Source organism: Eublepharis macularius, chromosome 5, assembly GCF_028583425.1.
Source record: "Eublepharis macularius isolate TG4126 chromosome 5, MPM_Emac_v1.0, whole genome shotgun sequence".
In the NCBI taxonomy this organism is placed as follows: Eukaryota; Metazoa; Chordata; class Lepidosauria; order Squamata; family Eublepharidae; genus Eublepharis; species Eublepharis macularius.
In genome coordinates, this window is record NC_072794.1 from 44,231,146 (window position 1) to 44,251,144 (window position 19,999).

A 19,999-nucleotide genomic window follows, 5' to 3' on the forward strand; every position below is an offset into this window, starting at 1 on the left:
AATGGTTTGTTTTTTATTATTTTTATTCTGTAAGCTGCTTTGGGCAAGTTCCTGGAGAAGCAGCATAAAAATGTTGTAAATAAATAGTGTGGATTTCTCATTACTGCAGTAGCTGCTAATATGATGCAGTGGGGCTTCCATATATAGTCCCCCAAAGTGGCTATTTCCCCCACCAACAGAGAGCTTTTAAAAAAAAATAGCAATTGATAAATCAGTATAACACTATAATAATTCATTCATTCTATTTATTACAGCAAAAGCCAGCAGTGTAAAGCAATACAGTTCCAAATAATAAATGAATACTATCATTACTATAATAATCTATCTGTCAGGTTCTCCGAATTCTCACCTTTCAGTGAAAAAAGAGAAAGTCTCTAGCCCCTTTCATTGTGGAAATATAAGGGGAAAGGCATGTATCTCCAACAAAAGAGGCTAGAGACTTACTTGTTTCTGGTTGTAATATTCTTCTAATTAGGTCTTATTTTTTTGTAAATATTGGTGTCAGTTTTCAGCCAGGGACACAGAATAAATTGATCACATGCAGTATTTATTTATATATTTTTAGAACCCCTGCATGTGCATTGTTTCTTTGAGGGGATGAGGGAGGGAGGACTTCCATGCCTAGTTCTAACTGAAATATCTGGGATTCAATACTTCAGTTTATATATGGGCACTTTCTCTTACAAAAAAATCTCCTACGCATAGAAAACTATCAGGAGAATTATAGCTAGGGTTGCTAACAGGTCTGAAGGAAAATGTCCTGACCCTTTAAGAGAGGTTTAATGTGTGGAAATGGACAGCTAAATCTTTTCATGGCATGGAGGTAATAAACTCACCTGGTAAATAACATTGTTAATTGTCTGTTAAAGGGACAAGATTTTATTTCTAGGCAGTTGGCAACCCTACTACCACTGAGGGAACTGTTTAAAATTGATAATTGAATATTATGTGGTGGGGCGGACAGCTGCTCTCAGAGGACTGGGAGAGGGAAACAGCAGGGAAACCTGCCGTGTGGAAGCCCGTTCTTGCTGTATTCTATCAGTGCTGCAGCTGCAGCAGCAACAGAAAAACTTCACAAATCTCTCCCTGTGTGGAAAACACCTCAGAAGGGCCTAACTGCTTAAGATTGTGCAGTTACACTATTACACTGATGCAGAAATAAGCAGAGTTTGGATTGCTACTTTCCTCACTGCTTATCAGACAGAAATGTAACAGATGCATGATGGGAGAAAGTATACTGCTTGAATTTCTGCCAGTTAGGCAGCTATTAAAAGGTACCGGGTTTCTCTCAAGGTAAAACAAAAAATGGAGAAAACCCTATTTTTCTTCATGTTAACACATGGCAGCCTATCTTTTAGGATACAGATAGCAAATGCTTTGTGCAAATTTGTGAAATTCTTGTGCGAAGTCTGGGGAACACATACAGAAAAGCTAAAAGCCTCAGAATTTATTTTGGACTGGTCCCATTCTATTCAGAAGGCATTTTAGAAGAAAACTGTAGCCTTGAGCATTCGGTATGCAGTGCCCTGAACTCTTGAGATTTACTTCTGAGTAAATATTTATTGTTAGGTTGCCACCAGGCCTGGGGAATAATAACATAATAACAACATTCAATTTATATACTGCCCTTCAGGACAACTTAATGCCCACTCAGAGCAGTTTACTAAGTATGTTATTATCATTACCACAACAAACACCCTGTGAGGTGGGTGGGGCTGAGAGAGATCTGGAAGAGTTCTGACTGACACAAGGTCACCTAGCTGGCTTCAAGTGGAAGAGTGGGGAATCAAATCCGGTTCTTCAGGTTAGAGTTCTGCCACTCTTAACCACTACACCAAACTGGTATAGAAATGAGCAGTTGAAGCTTTTCATGACATGCAGGGAAATCATATCACCTGATTAAAAAAGCCTATTAAGCCTGTATTAAAAAGGCAGGACATTCTTTTTTTTCCAGGCAGTTGACAACTCTTTTCACAGGATGGGCTGCAAAAGTGGTTAAAAGCTGCATTCCTTAAGTCATGCATAAATGCTACAAATATGATCAGTGGGTCATTGCCTTTTCCTGACATTGCGCCTCCCCCCCAGTAGAAAGTCAACTGATGACATGTTTCCATTACTGTATCTTTATATTGGGGAGGAAAGACACCCCACTGAAAATTTGCTTGTTATAAGAAACAAAGTTGACAGTCCAAGAACAGATCAACCAGGTTTCTGAAATTTGCTGCAGATTATGAATTAAAATTGTTCAGATTATTAGATGATTGCAGGACTTTACTGTACGCGAAATAAGTTTTAGAGTTTTTAAAAAAATCTTCCTTTAAATCTGACATTTTATGTCAGGTATTTTCTTTTATCTGTCTCTCAGTTGACCTGCCAAAATGCTACTTTATTATTCTCCCACCTCCCAAGTAGGGGTTGAGTCTCAGACAATGAGTGTTTCGAACATTCAGAGCTTATTCACATGCTATGATTTGAAGTTTGGGATCAAAGTCCTGCTTCTCATGTGCGTTCTCTTTCCAAGTCGGTCCATTTGATGCTAAATGTGGATGAAGTCAGTTATCTTGTATTGTGCAACACCTACTAGATCCAATGAACTGCTAAAGTGTTTAACAATGGGGAATGCTCCTACATCATTTCTCTTTGAGAAATTCACACTTCTTGCTTTTCTGTTCTAATTAATTGACTTGGGTATGGTTTATCGTCACTGGCAAGGCTTAAAACAGGGCTCAGCCTTATAATCTCTTTGTAATGTAAAGGCTCAGTTCTTGACCATGTTAAACAACTCAAGCCTGTTACTGTGCACTGTGACAACTAGCTACCCCATGCATTTGGCTGAGCCTGTGCCAGAAAGCTACAGTCAACTGGTTCTCAATAATACATGCAACAATCTGCATGCAGGCTGCTCCATTAGTTCCTTTCTCTAGAAAATGAATGTGTGAAGGGGCTGGAAGAAAGCAGTTCTCCCCCATCCTCAGCTCTTGAGAATATATGCTTAGGGGCTTTCACACTTGAGGATTTGCACTTGTGAACGGATCATCACAAGCCAAACACAACAGAGAGAACTTTCCTGCTGCCCAGTCAGTCCATGCAATTGGCTGAAAATTACCGAGCGTACAGTAAGTCACAGCTGGGATGGAGCAGAGTGTGAGTGGAAATGAAAAATATACTTCACCGTCCCGCTTGTTCAAGCAACACGGCACAAGGGCTGCAACAACAAATAGCCCGTCGATATTGTTTTAACAAAACGAATATGCATATACAGAGCAATGAAATATGCCACGGATGGTTTGGGTGATTTTATGAGATTCGGAAATTGTGTCAGAAGAAATGCAATGCATAGTATCTTGCACGAGAGGAAAAGAGAGCAGCCTAGAGTCTTTTAAACTTGGTCGGGGGCGAGGAGTAATTTCAGCGCGTGCGAGGGCCCTTGAGCACCTGGGAGCCAACCCATAGTGTAGCGAAGGCAGGTGACACGGGCGCACGTGTGAAGCATCACCCTCGCCGATCCTTCGGGCGCCTCCGCGTCCTTTCCCCAAGAGCGAAGGCCGGTGGCGCGGCCTCAGGCGCAAGCAGCCTCCTCAGAGCCCGGCGCGCGAGGCGAACGCACGCCGGCCTTCGAGGGCGGCCCACGCCTCCACCTCCACCTCCGAGTGCACGGGTGGGCGCACGCGCCCTGGCTTCCTGCTCTCTCTCGCGCTTGCCTCTCGGAGGAGGAGGAGGAGGAGGGAAAGTGCACGCGCAGCCTCTGGGGCTGCTCTTGGCCGGGTGCGCGAGGGACTGAGAAGGAAGAGCCGGCGCGGCGGCCGAGCGGAGGAGGACCCGGAGGGAAGGCTGGGCACGGGCAACGCAGCCTTCCTCCGCCTCGCGCCCCGTCCGAGTCAGGGGCTCCTCGCCGGCGCCTGGTGCCTATGGAGCCGTGGAAGCAGTGCGCCCACTGGCTCATCCAGTGCCGGGTGCTGCCGGTCAACCACCGGGTGACCTGGGACACGGCGCAGGTGTTCGACCTGGCCCAGACCCTCCGCGATGGAGTCTTGCTCTGCCAGCTGCTCAACAACCTGCGCCCTCTCGCCATCAACCTCAAGGAGATCAACCTGCGGCCTCAGATGTCCCAGGTAAAGTGAGCGCGGCGGCGCGGGCTTTCTTCCGGGGCTCTGCGTGGCCCCGGCGCGGGGCTCCGAGCCTGCTCCTCTCCCGTTATGATGAATGGCCCGATGGAGGTCTTTGTTCCAAGGCAGAGGGGGCCTCCGGGATGTCACTTTTGTTTGCCTTTTCCTTTCACTTTGTCAGCTGATAGCTTGGCTGATCTGGGCAAAGAGTTGCAAGGATGCGAATTTTGCAGGCGTGTTATTCGAGAGGGGTTGCTAGAAAGGGGGAGAAAAGAAAGGAAAAAAGAAACGAGCGCAGAGACTTCTGTTGAGTTCTGAGAAGCTAGAATTTGTGAAGCTGCCGTCAACTAGAGGGGAAAATGCGTGTTAAATAATAAATAATAAAGTCATTTATTTCCACTGATCTCCCTTTTCAAAGTATTTCATTTCTAATTTGATACGTATTGTTTGAAGTCGGTGGGGATGGGGAGAAGGATGCAGGTCTGTTTTTCAATTATTTCTGCTCCAAGGATGTGTCACTTTTGTATCAATTTGATATTAATAAAGCATATCGATTTTTTATTTACCGTTGTTTCCCCACTTTTGGGGCCTGGATTCTCTGGGTCAGCAGCTTTTTAAAGAAAGAAAAGAAAGAGGAACTGTGTCATGTAAAGTGAGGCATCTAGGAAGTTGACTGCCTCCATTACCGTTATCTGTAATTGCAACAGACAGGGGAAGCATAAAAAGACAGCCCCAAAGCAAAAATCTGCTGTGTTGCTGCCCTCTGAAGGTTTCACGAGAGGATTTAAGCATTTATCCATTTGTCTTTTGAAATAAAGCAATAGCAGCCCGGAACAATGTGAAAACGACTGTGTGTGAGCTATCTAGCCTTCAGAGGGAACTGACCAAGCAGTCAAAGGGAAGCTGGTGCTGAACTCAGAACCCCTTCCCGGTACCATGAATTAATGGAATTTGTCAGTGAGAAAATGGTGAAGGGGGCATGGGCATCCTGTCCACGTGAGCCACATTTAAGCACAGGAGAATGTTAAGCACAGGAGTAATTCTAGTTGGAGCCGAATGGGTACAAAAATGCTCCTTTGGGCTTGATTATTCCTGGCACACAAATAAAAGCCAAGTACTTTCTCTGAAACGTTCAGAGTTAAGCTATTTGATCAGTGAAAGAAAAAAGATGCTATCTTAGTTGTGTGGCTTTCTCTGTTCTTTATGTTGATATTTAAAAAATACATTTCCATACGATGCTGCCTGCCTGCATGATTACAGCCAAATAAAAAGCAAAGTACCCCCCCCAGTACTAATGGAGTTAACACATAGAAGTAAGTTAGCTGTGATTATTTTAAGCCCCCTGGCTTTCAGTGCGGTTCATTCATGCCAAATTTAGTTGGGCTGATGCCTTTAACTGTATTTTTCTTTACTTCCACTAAAGTCACTGGGACTGACCTGAGTCAATCCAAGCACTCTACCTTGACTGAGGTAGGGTACGTATTTACATCAAAGGCGGTAACAGCTTCTTGAATTTAAGTTCCTTGTGTGCAAGCTGAATCTGAAAACTCAGTAATAATTTACTGCTTTCCGTGGATTCATAGTGCTTCACGTACATCACCTTAATAATTCTTGCAACAACCGTGTAGTGTAGGTTACAAATATGATATTGCTTGGGAGAGGGGGAGCAGATTGCTTGAAGGCCTTTTAGCGACTCATGGCTGAGGTCAGATTTGAACTCATTTTTTTCAGGCATCGCAGAAGTTCTAGATAACGCAGTATTAATTCTGTGCACAGCTTCTTTGGTCTAAGCCCAGTAAAACCAATGGTCTTAAATTCTGCATAGGATTGCACAGTAATAGAACCACTTTCTCAAAAGTAAGGACCATTGGGTGATTAGATTGCTTTCTTAGTTTTGCAACTTTCAGAGCTAATTCTAGAGCATGCCTGATCAGATTTATGCATTATTCAATGAGACACGAGGCATGATACATAAATACATGAAGCCGCCTTATACTGAATCAGACCATAGATCCATCAAGGCTGGTACTGTCTACTCAGACTGGCAGTGGCTGTCCAGGTTTTAGACAAAGGGCTTTTGCTCACTTACTACCTGATCCTTTTAACCAGAGATGCCAACGATTAGACTTTGACCTTCTTCATTGAAAGGAGATGCTCTATCACTGAGCCACAGCTCCTCCCTGAATGATCCTATACACAATTTTTTGTATATTTGCTCAGTAGCTGAGTTCTATGATAAGTCTGTGTAAAATTGTAGCCTTAAGCATTGTAGCCTTAAGCACCTAATGGTTAAGTGGCTGGATTGTGAATCAGCACTCTGCTAGTTCGACTCCATGAACTCTGCAGTTGGCTTTGGGTAAGCCACTCTTTCTTCCCCAAGGGCTGAATCTGTTGGAAAATCAGTGTGCTATGCCCACTAAACATAGCCTAGTATTTGCAGTGCTCATGGAAATAGTATGCAAACAATGTTCATTAAAGGCAACTAAAATACAAAAGTTGCCTGTAGCCCATCCTTGGTGAATGCTTTGTGTATGATTTCGGGAGGTGTACTGCAAGGTACTTATGTTTTCAATAATGCACTTTGTTGAGATAAAGCAGTAGATCATGTAGCAAACTTCCCTTGCTTAACTAACACAGGGCCTGCATTCTTGGAACGCAAGATTCTTCTTTTGTCTATACTTGTTAAGCACCCTGAAACATGCTTCTAGAAGGCTTTTAGGTATATAGAATACATCTGTGGGATTTGTATCTGATTCTCACAGGCATTGAGCTTGTCTCCTAATACCATGGTTGCTAATTGCTGCTGTTTTCTTGTTGCTTGTGAGCGTTCATATGTTACATAGTAAAGTGGTTCATTTATTTCAGTGGAACTAATGCTACATAAATGGTGTGGCACTGGCAATCTCTGTTGCATTGGTGCTTCTAGGTCTTGTTTGCATGTAATTCTCTAGCGTTATGCCCTGCTATAATTTTCTCTGTATAAATGCCTTGTATAGAGCCCAGTGAAAATTCTGAATTTCACCCAAGTGAAAGCATTAATTAATGAAGAGGCAGTGTTCAAGAGATACGGGTTGTGCAATGAGCTAGAATGGTTTTGTTACAGGAAATACACTCTTTTCTTTATCATCTCCTGATTAATATTAGCTATCTAGGCCAACAAAATTTGATCTTAAACAGTAAACAATCTGATCTTAAATAGCAGTAAGAGAGAAAGCTATAGTTGGGTTGGACAGGGTTTACTTGAACATGTTTTTGTTCAAAGACTTAAAAAAGAGCCGCAATGATTGAGGATTGTTTGGAATTGCACAAATATGACAGGATTTGTTTTATATTTTCAGTATATACTTTGCTCACAATTAACAGTTTGCTTTCAGTACAAATTTCTCAGAATCTACTTGTTTTGTGTTGGTATTTTAAGGAAAAATTGGTGTACGTTCTTGGTCTTGCATGCTTGTATGTTCTGGTTATGCCAAAAACTGCTAAATTTAATGTTGATCTGCTCATCTGTAGTCCATTTACCTATGTGGAAATTGTATTGCTAGTGAGATTAATTCCAAACCTACGTACCAAAAGTTAAAATCAATGGGAAATATATTGTTTATCTGAAGTATTGAGTTTCTTTTACACAGAGTAAATGGAGCGCTCTGGTTTATATTAGTGAGAGTTGAAAGCAGCCAGATTTCTGGGGTGTGTGTGTGTGCATAATTCATAGAATTGTGTCCCATGTTTCGTTAGATTATGCCTTTGGTGAGCATGAGAAATTTATTTTGAGCCTCTGTGACTAGCCAATACACTTGAACAAAGCCAATGACTTTGCAAAGAGAATGCTCATACACGTTTTCTGATAAAGAATTGCCAACCTGTAAGAACCTCCCAAAGTAAATTCAAACAAATGTAGTTATTCCGAGAGACTATTAGGGATTTATCAAGGTAATTTAGACTAAATTGCAGTGGAGCAAACCTTGGGGAGTTGATTACTTACAACTTCTGTAGTGTTATACCCCATCTGACCTTATCCAGTTTGAGCAGGTTGCTTTATGTCCAGTCTGTTATCAGTCATGGCACTGAGAAGTAGCTTTGTGTGATGCATCTAAGTTCTGTGTAAATGAACTTGAGCTCTGTTCCTTGGAGGAGGTTTGAGATGTAAATGTGGTAATGAATATTATTAAGTGTGATATATGTTTGAAAACATGCCAGGAGAACAATTAGCTTTAGAATGCTTGTGGAAGGGTAAAAACTCAGTGGAGAATCAGTGTTTTGCTTGCTGATGATCATAGGTTGAATCCCTGGTACTTCCAATGAAGGAATCTCAGGTACTGGGAAAGACCTTTTGCTTTTTGAGACCTTGGGAGAAATGATGCTAGTCAAAGCAGGCAGCTCTGATCTAGCTGGATTGATGGTGGAAGACAATTTTATGTTATATATTACATGTTTAGCATAGATTGTAGCACAGTGGTGAAGTGGTTCAGCTGCAAATCAGCTCTCTGCTGGTTTGAATCCCACAATTTGCCATGAGCTTACCTTGGGTAAACCACTCCTCTCAGCCCCAGGTCCCAGCTGTATCATGGGGATAATAATAACACTAACTTGTTCACCCCTCTGGGTGGGGCTCTAATCTGTCTAGAAGAGTGGTATATAAACACAGTTATTATCATTATCATTTTCATTATCATTATTATTAGGAGTTGTTTTGTAGAAAAAGAGCTGCAGGGACTCATTAGCATAACTCATTAGCATATGCCACACCCCTTGTTGTCACTGGAGGTGTCATTAGCATAACTGATTTGCATATGCCACACCCCCTGACCTCACCTATCCTGGCTGTTTTGGACCCAATCCTGGCCGTTCAGGGCCAAAATTGGGCCCAAAATAGCAAAAAGGGGCTGAAAATGGCTGAAAAGGGGCCCAAAATGGTCAGAATTGGGCTGCTGCTGAGCAGCAGAGTGATCCACCATCCATAAGAGGCCTGATCCTGGCCATTTTGGGACCAATCCTGGCTGTTTTAGTCCCAATCCTGGCCATTTGGGGCCCAATCCAGGCCAAAATGGGCCCCAAATGGCCAAAAATCAGGTGGACGGGGCCTGACTTCTTTGGAGAACTACTGGAACTGCGTTTCCTGTGCGTTCCCCCTCAAAATGAGCCCTATTATTTCTTCAAGTGTTACCACCTTATCTCACTTGGCTTTGGATTAAAAAAATCTCTTAAAATGGTTAAAAAACAATTGAAATTGAACCCATACAAGACTGAAGTGATGTTTGTTGGGAAGGCAGAAATCTTGAAGGACATTGTACTCTCCACTTTTGATGGCGTTTGTCTGACCCTTGCAGACTCAGTTAAGAGCCTAGGGGTTATACTGGATCCTATGTTATTACTAGAAAAACAAGTTAAGGCAGTGACAAAAAATGCTTTCTACAACCTCATTCTAGCCTGGAAGATGGCTTCTTATCTTGACAAGGCTGACCTGGCCACTTGGATCCATGCTATGGTAACATCAAGGCTTGACTATTGTAGGTCTCCCATCTGAGTTAACTAGGAGGCTCCAATTAGTGCAAAACGCTGCAGCTCAACTGTTATCAGGAGTGAGCAGAAGCACGAACATCACTCCCATCCTACAGTTGCTCCATTGGCTTCCCATCAGTTACCATGCTCAGTTCAAGGTATTGGTTATTATATACAAAGTTCTTCATGGCTTTGGTCCAGCATACTCACGTGACCGCCTCCCTCTCTATGTTCCTCCATGGCAGCTTCACTCATCTGAACAGGATCTCCTGTGGGTGCCAGGCTGCACACAGGTGAAGTCAACTGCAGCCTGTACATGGGCTTTCTCTGTGGTGGCCCCTACCCTGTGGAATAACCTGTCTGAGGAGGTCAGGAGAGCCCCCACTCTCCCGGCTTTCTGTAAATGGTGCAAAACCGAACTATTCAAAAAGGCTTTTTACTCAAATGGGAGGGCTGTATTGTAGGGATGGGGTCTCAGATGCTTTGCTAATGAGTTAGGGACCATAGATTTCATCACTATATTGCCTTACATATTATCTGTTGCTTTAAATATGTACTTCTATATACCACCTGTGCTCCATGTTGTCTAATGTCAGTCCTAGAATTGATTATGTTCTGTTTCAGTATTTTTTCTACTCTGTATTGGATTCTTGCTAATGCTATGTCTTGTATCTATTTACCCTATGACATTGTTTATGGAAATGTCCTTGATACTATATTGAAATGTTCTTGATACTGATTGTACTAATCTCATACTGTGTAATCTGCCTTGAGAATCAGTGAGAAAGGTGAACTATAAATGACATTAAATAAATGAATAAATAAATAGAGATCCTTTTAATAGGATCTCATATCCTTAAAAACAATGGTATTGTCAAGAGCCAGTTTGGTGTAGTGGTTAAGAGCGCGGGACTCTCATCTGGAGAGCTGGGTTTGATTCCCCACTCCTCTGCTTGAAGCCAGCTGGGTGACCTTGGGATAGTCACAGTTCTCTGGAGCTCTTTCAGCCACACCCACCTCACAGGGTGTTTTGTTGTGGGGATAATAATGACATACTTTGTAAACTGCTCTGAGTGGGCATTGAAGGGCGGTATATAAATCGAATGTTGTTGTTGTTATTATTAATACTGGTATTAAGTCTAAGCCAGCAAAATCAATGCGTTTAGACTGGAATAGCTCTGCATAGGATCACTGTATGGGATCTTGGGTGAAAAAGACAATAAATAGGGCAACCACAGCCATGCAGTTTGTAAAACAAAACAAAAGACCATACGTGTGAAAGTACTGGCTTATCCATTTATGCATAGGATTTAAAGCTGAGTCAGTACTGGACCTGACATGTAAAAACAAAATTTTTTAAAGATCCAGATGCATGCTGAGCATAAGATGCAAAGGAATTATCACTGGACATGGGGCAGGTGGTTGTGACGTCCCAGGCAGTTGGGTGAATGATTATTGGCAAGCCTGTTTTAAAAAAAACACATTTTTAAGGCACATGTTTACAATATCTGATTTGTCTAATGTTTATGACTGCTGTTTTGTAAACTATTTTTGATTTCTTTAAAGAAGTCTGTATAGACCATTACACTTCCTACAGGGAGGACTAAAGTTGTTATGCTACTGTTGTGGAAATATTGACACTGTGTTAAATAATATATTTTAAAGTAAACTTGGGATATAAAATGCTTATCTTTAATTGTAAAGTAATGGGATGGCTTAGTTTCAAGATGCATGCTCTGTATGCCTATGGGCTATAGAATTATAGTTCTTTTCTTCCTTTGATTGAAATAAAGCACTAGAAATACAAATTTAAGGTGCAAGAAATGTGTCAGATGGAATCTTTGTGCATAGAAAGAACACTGGATGTCCTTGGAAGGAACCAATATAGCAGAATTGGAGGGGGGATGGTGTAAGATAAAAGGTCTGGTATGAACAACCTTCTACAAGATCCAGTTTATACATTCAGTAGAATTAACTTTTAAAGCTTTTCATGGAGTATATTCCCTTGGGTGAAGGGATGTTCCCTGTGGAAAAAGAAAGACCCCTCCCCAACATTTTAGGAGAAACGAGGAAGTGTAGGGTAAATGTAACCAGTGGATTTTTTGCACATAAGGATAGGGTTTTTGTATGTGTGTGGAGCAGTATTAACAAATATCTCTCACCTGTAGTCTTAAATGGCATAATACAGGGTTTCCCAAGGGTGCATGGCACCTACCAGTACTCCTGTGTAGCCTGATTACTTTTCAGGGCCATTGTAAGGCAGTCACTGGAAGATCAGGAGGACTGATAAGCACTTGTATTTTTCTTCATTTGTTTTAAATCTTCTTTCTCATTCCCCTCCTTCTCGGGTTTCCTTTACTTCATTTTATTTCCTTCCTGTGTTTCTTTTGCAAAGTGAGAAAAGTATTGTGTTTGGATCCACCTCCTGTGGAAGCCATTTTGGGATGATATTCATCCTTCCCCCTCAAAATTCTGCCATATCCTCTCAAAAGTCCAGAAGTGCCCACAGATTGGGGACGCATAGCCAGGGGCCATTTCGTAGAAAAAGAGCTGCAGGAACTCATTAGCATAACTCATTAGCATACGTCACACTTCTTGCCATCGCCGGAAGTGTGTTGTTAGCATAACTGGTTTGCACATGTCACACCCCCTGGCATCACCTATCCCGGCTGTTTTGGACCCAATCCTGGCCATTCAGGGCCGAAATTGGGCCCAAAATGGCAAAAGGGGGCTGAAAATGGCCAAAAAAGGGCCCAAAATGGTCAGGATCGGGCCGCTGCTGAGCAGGAGAGTGATCCACCACCCATCAGAGGCTGATCTGGGCCATTTTGGGACCATTCCTGGCTGTTTTGGCCCCAATCCTGGCCGTTTCAGCCCCAATCCAGGCTGCAATGGGCCCAAAATGGCCGAAAATCAGGTGGGTGGGGCCACCTGACATGTGACCTCTTTGGGGAACTACCGGAACTGCGTTCCTGTGCATTCCCCCTCAAAATGAACCCTGCCCATAGCCCAAAGAGAGCTTTACCATTTGTTTTTACTAAACTGGCAGAGACTACATGCTGTGTGGGACTGGGAGTACATCCACTGCAAAATACCCATGCATTGAATTTAACATTTTGTGTAATCCACAGGTATGAACCTGAACCATGTTGTTGTTAATCTGTATGGTTTATGAAATAAATTGTGCATTTTGTACCTGTGGTCTCATATGCAAGCCTTATACAAATGTTATGCGCATTGTATGGGTATTGGGCTGGCAGGTATGATCATGCTGTTTTACCATATGTAGTGTTTATACATAGAAATGATATCGAGGGCACTCTTAGTGATTCAGAGCCCTGGGGAAAAGTCCAAGATGGGCTGCAGAGTCATTGATACCCACCCACACTGGGCCAAACAAGGGTTGAGGCAGGTGGGAGCTGCTACTGGAAGACGGTTGTCTGAATGTCAGATGGGATAGGAGTGAGTAGCCATTGTTGAGCCAGCTGTCCAAGCCCTGAATGTGGTACGTGTGAGTGACAGCAGTGGGAGCCTGCCCTTCTCCTTCTTTCCCCTCCTCTGATGTGTGGGTTTTTGGTACTTGGGAGCCCCACCCACAGCACAGGGACTGTCATAGCTGCCCCCGGTTTCCTATTGGCTCAGACTGCCCCTAGTGTTACCCAATCACCTTGGGAGGCAAAGCTGTATACTTACAATCCAATATGATTTTCAGCTTTATAAATGTCCTTTCAGATGAAAAACTGTGTTATGCTGTGTATGCTGAATTAGTGTTCTGTTTTTCAAGTCTAGGCAGGAGTGATGACAGCAAAGTGTTCAGACTTTTGTTTGTTAGAAGTGGGGAAGCACACACAATTCAAAATTTTTCGTGATGAGTAGTTGAAGAGCACTACAGAAAGTACATTTTTAAAAATAAGAACTTGGGACCCTTTTGAGTGATGGTTTATAATTCTGAATAATGGATGTGTGCCTCAATAACGCTTATTTTTTTAAAAAAATATTTTTATTCAATTTTGAACTATAACAACAGTTAAACAACAATCCAATATAATACATTTCACTCATAAAATATTAACACAGTGTTTTGACATTGATACATCAAAGAAGAGAGGTGTGGAGAAGGAGGTTGCAGTTCTTTTGCTTCTATATATTCATAGAATGGGAACCATCCTCAGTAACGCTTACAACAGTCCTGCTGTAAGTAGTCTTAGGCCCAGTGATTTTGAGGCTTGTGATATCATTTAAAATATAAATTACTCATAAAACATATGACAAATGGATCCATTAACTCATACTGGGTATTCTGTCTCTACAAAATAATCAAAGATCCTCAAGAACAGCTGTCCTCTCTTTTTTAAAAAAAATAAAACCTCCCACAATTTACAAATGACATGGTGATTGTGTTAGTTTCTGTCTTCAGTTTTTTTTCCAATGGAAAAAAAGCAGTATGAAGTTGCTATTTTGTGAATCATTAGCTATATCAAAAATGTGGTGTTGACAGTTATAATGCTGTAAGGTATTATTCAGGAGTTATTACGAGAATGAGGCGCTCTTGCTTGAATTCTTCTAAAGGTATCATTCAAAAGCAACTCGGCTGAATTGAATTGCAGGGAAAGTTTGAGCGTTATCAACCACATTACATGATCATTATGGATTATAGCCACATCTGTGTTGCTTTGCGGTACATGTAGCCTCAGCCAGTGGGATACAGAAGATATTCAACCTTTCCTGCTCATGAATAATGTCAAGGCAATAGGGACACTAAGGATTTCCACATAGTCAAAGGCCTGTATGGAGAGACTGGCAGACATAGAAATCCAGGCTTCCTAGAGACTGGATGATTGGTAAATCTGTATACTGCTTCATATTATGTATGTCTGTATTGAGGGCTCTCATGACTTAAAGTTCTTCCATTAATTCCCTGTATATAGAAAGTTGATTTCAAGAAAAAGAGTTCTGGCCTGCTGCCTGACATGCTTTCCCCCCTGTTTTTAGGGATTTTTAAAATATGAAATATTATAGATATTTTATTGACATACAGACATGTGGTACAGGCCACATATAGGTTTTATACCTCATTTGCTGTTTGAAAAATTAAGTTTGAGATGGTGCTTTTGGGCAGCTAAATACCCATAGCTGCAAACCCTAGCAGCAACACTGGTCACAATGAGAAGAACTGATTGATATGTAAAGATATATTTAAAGAGTGTACTGTCGCCGCTTCTGTCTGTCAAAGCTACAGTGGAGATTAGTCCCTGAAGTGTAATTTAACATTTGTTGGTAGGGGTTTTATGGAGCAGAGAGGAATAGGTATATAGTAAAAACAAGGCTGTAGCAGCACTGTATATTTCTTTGTCCTGTTGAAGCAGTCAGTTCAATACACGATAGTATCTTTTTGCTTGAGCAGAGAAAATAGATGAAAGTCCTGTAGTGGGAGAAGACTGGCTATACATTTCTTTGAAGGAGAAAGATAATGAAGAAGTATTTGAAAGGCAGGGCATTGGTGGCACAGTGGCTAGAACACGTAGGAGGGGGGAGCAAATTGCCTGCCCAATGAATGAGTGTGCAAGTGTAGGGAGGAGAGGGATAGACAGAAGAGATGCATTAGAGGAAGAGAAAATCCCAACAATTCTGAAGTCACTTGAGCTTCAAACAAAGCTAAATTGAGACAGCTGGACCTTGCCTATCATATGTCCCTTTGTCATGAAGCCAGGATAATTACATCTTGCTGCTTGTTCCATTCTGATGGAAGATAATTGGTGGGAAAATAGACTTTGTCATCCACACTATCTAGTCAAAGCACAGCTTTACTAGCAATACATCTGTGCACTTTGAAAGTTAAAAGGTCTTTAATTTCCAGCCATGACCTCATTTCAGTTTGAGGAGGCATTTTAGGAATGAAAGGAAGGGATAAGAGGATGATGAAATCAAAAAGGATATTTGCCATATTCTGGAAATCCAGTTTCTGGGTTTGGTCTTTACCCCAAGTTGCATGTTATTCTTCTTCCAGTGTGTTTTTTCTTCGGTTCCATTTTATATTAAAAGAGATGGTAATTAAGTCGCTTATAGGATGTGATGTATAACCCTGTTCCTTCACAGCTGTGCTTTTCTGTTCAAAATGTCCCCCTTTCAAGCTATCCTTCTATGTGCAAGTGAGAAGGTATGGTGGGGTATAATTTCTCCTATCTGGGCATATTTTCCTTTTTGGAGAGAAAACCCACCTTTCAAGGAGTTAATCATACTTTATTTCTGGCCCATGCATTCTTCTTTCACTTGTGATTGCAATAGCCAGTGGCTGTTTTCATTGTTTTAAAAAAATTAAATTTGAGGGAAAATTTATATGAAATTCTGTGTAATGTGCAGCTTGACTGTATGTCTTTCATGCTAACATTACTTTGCGATTGCAGCTCTTACTGAGGCTCTCCATCTGGGATGTACCATTTACTGGCGAACCAAGACCGAACTCTTTAAAAACCTGCACATCTAGACAGATTGTTACTGTTTCTGTGTTCAAAAGAAATTACCTGCATGTAGAGCAAAGCTACAAGAGACGAATTACATGAGGAGGAGCACATTAAGGGAGTTGCAATGTTAGCCAGGAAGCTGAGTTTTAAAAGAGATCGGAAGGCTTTGTCAATTTCCCGTCTCTACAGAGCCAGGGAGATGCTGCTCAGAGGGTTTGTTTATTTCTTCTTTGCCTCCCAAGGCTATGTCAGTTTCACCTCTCCTTCTAAGATAATTTTTGTGGCAGAAAAGTCATCCTTTTGTGATTTTTATAGTCCTTTTTCTGGCAAGATAATGTCATGACAGCAGTCTCACATGTGGTGTGATGTGGGCGGTGTTTTGGAACTTGGAGACTCTTTCACGAGGTTAATGTGGTGATTATGAATAAACACTATAAGGGGCCGTTTTCTCATGCTTATAACCCTCCGCAAAATCGTGCAAAACTCATGGCATGACGGTGTCTTCAGGGCATGATTTCCCATCATGATCCTGTTTTCGGGTGCGATGATGTCAGAAATCATGCCATGAAATGGGATCATGACGGGAAATTGTGCCCTGAAGACGCCATTGTGCCGTGAGCTTTGTGCGATTTTACGGATGGTTACAACCATGTGAAAATGGCCATGAATTCAGTGAATTCCCTTCAAGAGGCTAGTGATGCTGGCATGGAGGGGAACCCACTATCTATGGAGTACATGATTCCTTTCCACTGATATTATCAGATTTTCTGGAATTCAGCTGTGGATTTTATCGACCGTGTCATTGAAATAGTGTATAAATAGTGACTGAATTAGCCCTAGAACCTGCTTAAACTCAAATGGTCATAAATCTGTGCTGTCACAGACTTATGGAAATGGAGTGAATAAGTCTGTTTTAGTGTTGCTTGGGTTTCGGCAGGATTTTATAGTTTCCTGCCAGACAGTAGGACTTGGAAATTGATTGGCTGAGATCAAAGCCTTAACTGGCTAGAAGGCTGATTTGCAATTGAAAGCAGTTTCAGATGATGAGAGAAGATCATGTATGTTAAAACAAGAGGGCTGCTGGTAACTCTGCACAGGTGCACGCGCATGCGCACAAGTTCTTAAAGCAGAGAGAAGAAACGTTCTTCCAAGTTGGTGTCATGTTGGGTTCATGAATCCCTCATGAATTTATTTTATGCAATATATCTTCTGCTCAAAGAACATAGTTTTGGGTATTCTGCTAGATGTCTTGCAGTTATGCTGTTGTCTGTGCTTTGTTTCCTCTGATAAGACACTGCTGCAAAGAGATGTTGTAGTACAGAACTGTCTTTTAAAATATAGCTATAGAAACAAACCATCAATTGTTCTTGGGGGGTTCCCTGTGTCTCCCCCCACCAATGATGTGGTTTGGTAAGAGGTTTTTAAAATCTGTGTGTCTGGAGGCAAGGGAAGGTCAAGGGAAACCTTTTAGATTTTGGTCTCGGGCTTCTTGATTTCTTTCCTCCAATAAACCCCAGCATAGCTATACAGTGGGATTCAAAGCACGTATCCTCAGATGCAAGTTGGAGTTCAATAGCAGTTATTCTCTGTCTCTGTCTCTGTCTCTGTCTCTCTCTCACACACCCACCCACCCACCCCCTATGTCTGTAGCTGTATGGCAGAAGCTTTTTCCTCATGAGACCACTCTATGTCTCTAGTTTGAAACATGGGCGGCCAAATCCTATGCTTCTGCTGCAGCCAGTTATTAACCAGTGCTAACCCTTTAACAACTCAGCTACCTGCTAAAAACATCAGAAACAGTGACATTGTCATGCACTGCATAGCTATTCACTATGGTGATGAGAGAGGTCATCCAGTGTCACTTCGCCTGAACTCTTACCCTGTACGCCACACCACTGTCCTGACCCAACCAAGTGTTCAAAACCTATAAAAATTGTATTGTCTGTACTTTGAAGGTTAAATGTCTTCAAAGAGACCTGATTAATCCTCTTGCAAAAAGGGTGAGCGCTCCAAATTTTATGTGGGTGTATAGATAGTATGAGCCAAAGCTAGGTAGTGTAAGGAGATTGAAAAATTCCAGGCACAGCGTTAGAACTAAAAAGTAATTTATTATAAAGGAAATCAGAATATAAGAGAACACGAAGTTCTAAAAATCAGAAAAGGCATCAGAAATAATAAAATACATTGTGGTGCCAGCTTTTAAGATGCGTGCACACATCTTACTTGTGTTACAGAGAGAACTTTTTAAAATCCGTACTCAATCCGGTTACTCCAGTCTAAGCCCACTGATTTCAGTGAGCTTGGTATGGAGTAACTTTGCATAGGATTGCGTTGTAAAGCACTTAACTTGGCTCCAGTCAAAGACATATTAATTGAATGGCACCAACACTTGAGTGGCACCATTTTGATCACGGATCTTAGAAGTGAAGAGCCACAAACACTAGAAAAACTCTTAGTTAAATATTAACAGTGGGCTATGGCTGATTGTTTTGAATGTCTTTTAATCAGTGGTTGTTGTGGATTTTCTGGGCTGTATTGTAAACTCAGTTTTCACACTGAGAGATCTCTGTCTTTCGGTGCTTCACCTCTGAAGATGTCAGTCACAGCTGCTGGCGAAACGTCAGGAACTACAATGCCAAGACCATGGCAATACAGCCCGGAAAATCCACAACAACCATTGTTCTCCGGCTGTGAAAGCCTTCAACAATATGTCTTTTAATCAGTTGGACTCTTTAGTGTGATTAAAAAAAATTAATTTATTAACAAACTGTAACGTATACAAAAGAAAAAATGTACACACAGATAAAATACGGGATGTAAATAAGTACATTGGTATCTCCTGACTATGTCACTAATCCAAAACCACCCATCCTATCTCCACCAATATGCAAAGTTGCTCTTCATCAACTCATAATATCAATGCCTCTTCTAGTTACATAATTATAAGTTCCATTCTTTGTATTAGAGTCCAGTAGCACCTTTAAGACTAACCAACTTTACTGTAGCATAAGCTTTCGGTTCTCTTTGTCAGGTTCTTTGTATTGCTCCTGACCATAAAAGATCTATGTTACAGTTATCTCTGTTTTTCTGATATACAGTTAATTTCACTGAAGTATAGATCTCTTTTACTTTCAACAACCAATCTTGTAGTTTTGGGGTGTTTTTTTTGTTTCCATTGTCTGGCAAAAACCAATCTGGTAGCTGTAATCATATGAAGAACGATTATCTGCTGATCTCTAGGTTAATTAGGTAAATCGTTCAGCAGTAATATTTGGTTTCTGAGGGATTTGTACCTCCAATCTGATTGATATGTTTGCTACTTGTTGCCAAAAGCTGGAGGCCCGTATACACATCCACCACATATGAAAGAAATCTGCTTTGTCTCCATTACAAAACCAAGAGTAGAGAGCCAAAGCTCAAGGAGCTTCTGTCTCCAATGACCCCATTGATATTGACTACACTGGAGACGGAAGTTGGAATACTGTTTATTGGAAAGAACTAAGCAGGGCCAGCGCGCCCATGGAGGCCAGGTAGGCGGTGGCCTCGGGCGCGCGGGCACTGGAGGGGCGCTGGAGGGGGTGTTGGGGGCAGAGGCGCGCGCAGCAAAGCTGGCATGACAGGGCCGCCTGTAGCTACTGCTGCAGCCAGCCAGCCTGCCAGCCCCTTGCTGGCGCCGCCGCCGCCACACACCTCAGCCGGGCGCAGCCTCTGTGCGCCGCTCGAGCAGCGGCTCGCGGCTTCTGCACCCAGCTGGGGTGCGCGGTGGCGGCGGCAGCACGGAGCTGGCTGGCTGGCTGGCTGCAGCAGCAGCTGTAGCCAGCCACGCCAGCTCAGCTGCGCGCTCCTCCGCCCCAGCCGGGTGCAGAAGCCGTGAGCTGCTGCTGGGGCGGCGCACGGAGCAGCCTCCGCGCGCCGCTACAGCAGCAGCCCGCA

General features: G+C 42.3%; 1 protein-coding gene across 2 annotated transcripts in view; it reads left to right on the forward strand.

Annotated features, from left to right (window-relative positions):
• The first annotated feature begins 3,803 nt into the window (after nucleotides 1-3,803).
• The window catches only part of VAV3 (vav guanine nucleotide exchange factor 3), a 221,197-nt gene continuing 205,001 nt past the window's right edge, over nucleotides 3,804-19,999 (forward strand). For both annotated transcript variants that reach the window (XM_054980021.1, XM_054980022.1), the window contains exon 1: nucleotides 3,804-4,112. In XM_054980021.1, the coding sequence (XP_054835996.1) occupies nucleotides 3,909-4,112 (204 nt within the window). In that variant the 5' untranslated portion in view covers nucleotides 3,804-3,908. The remainder of the gene's footprint in view (nucleotides 4,113-19,999) is intronic.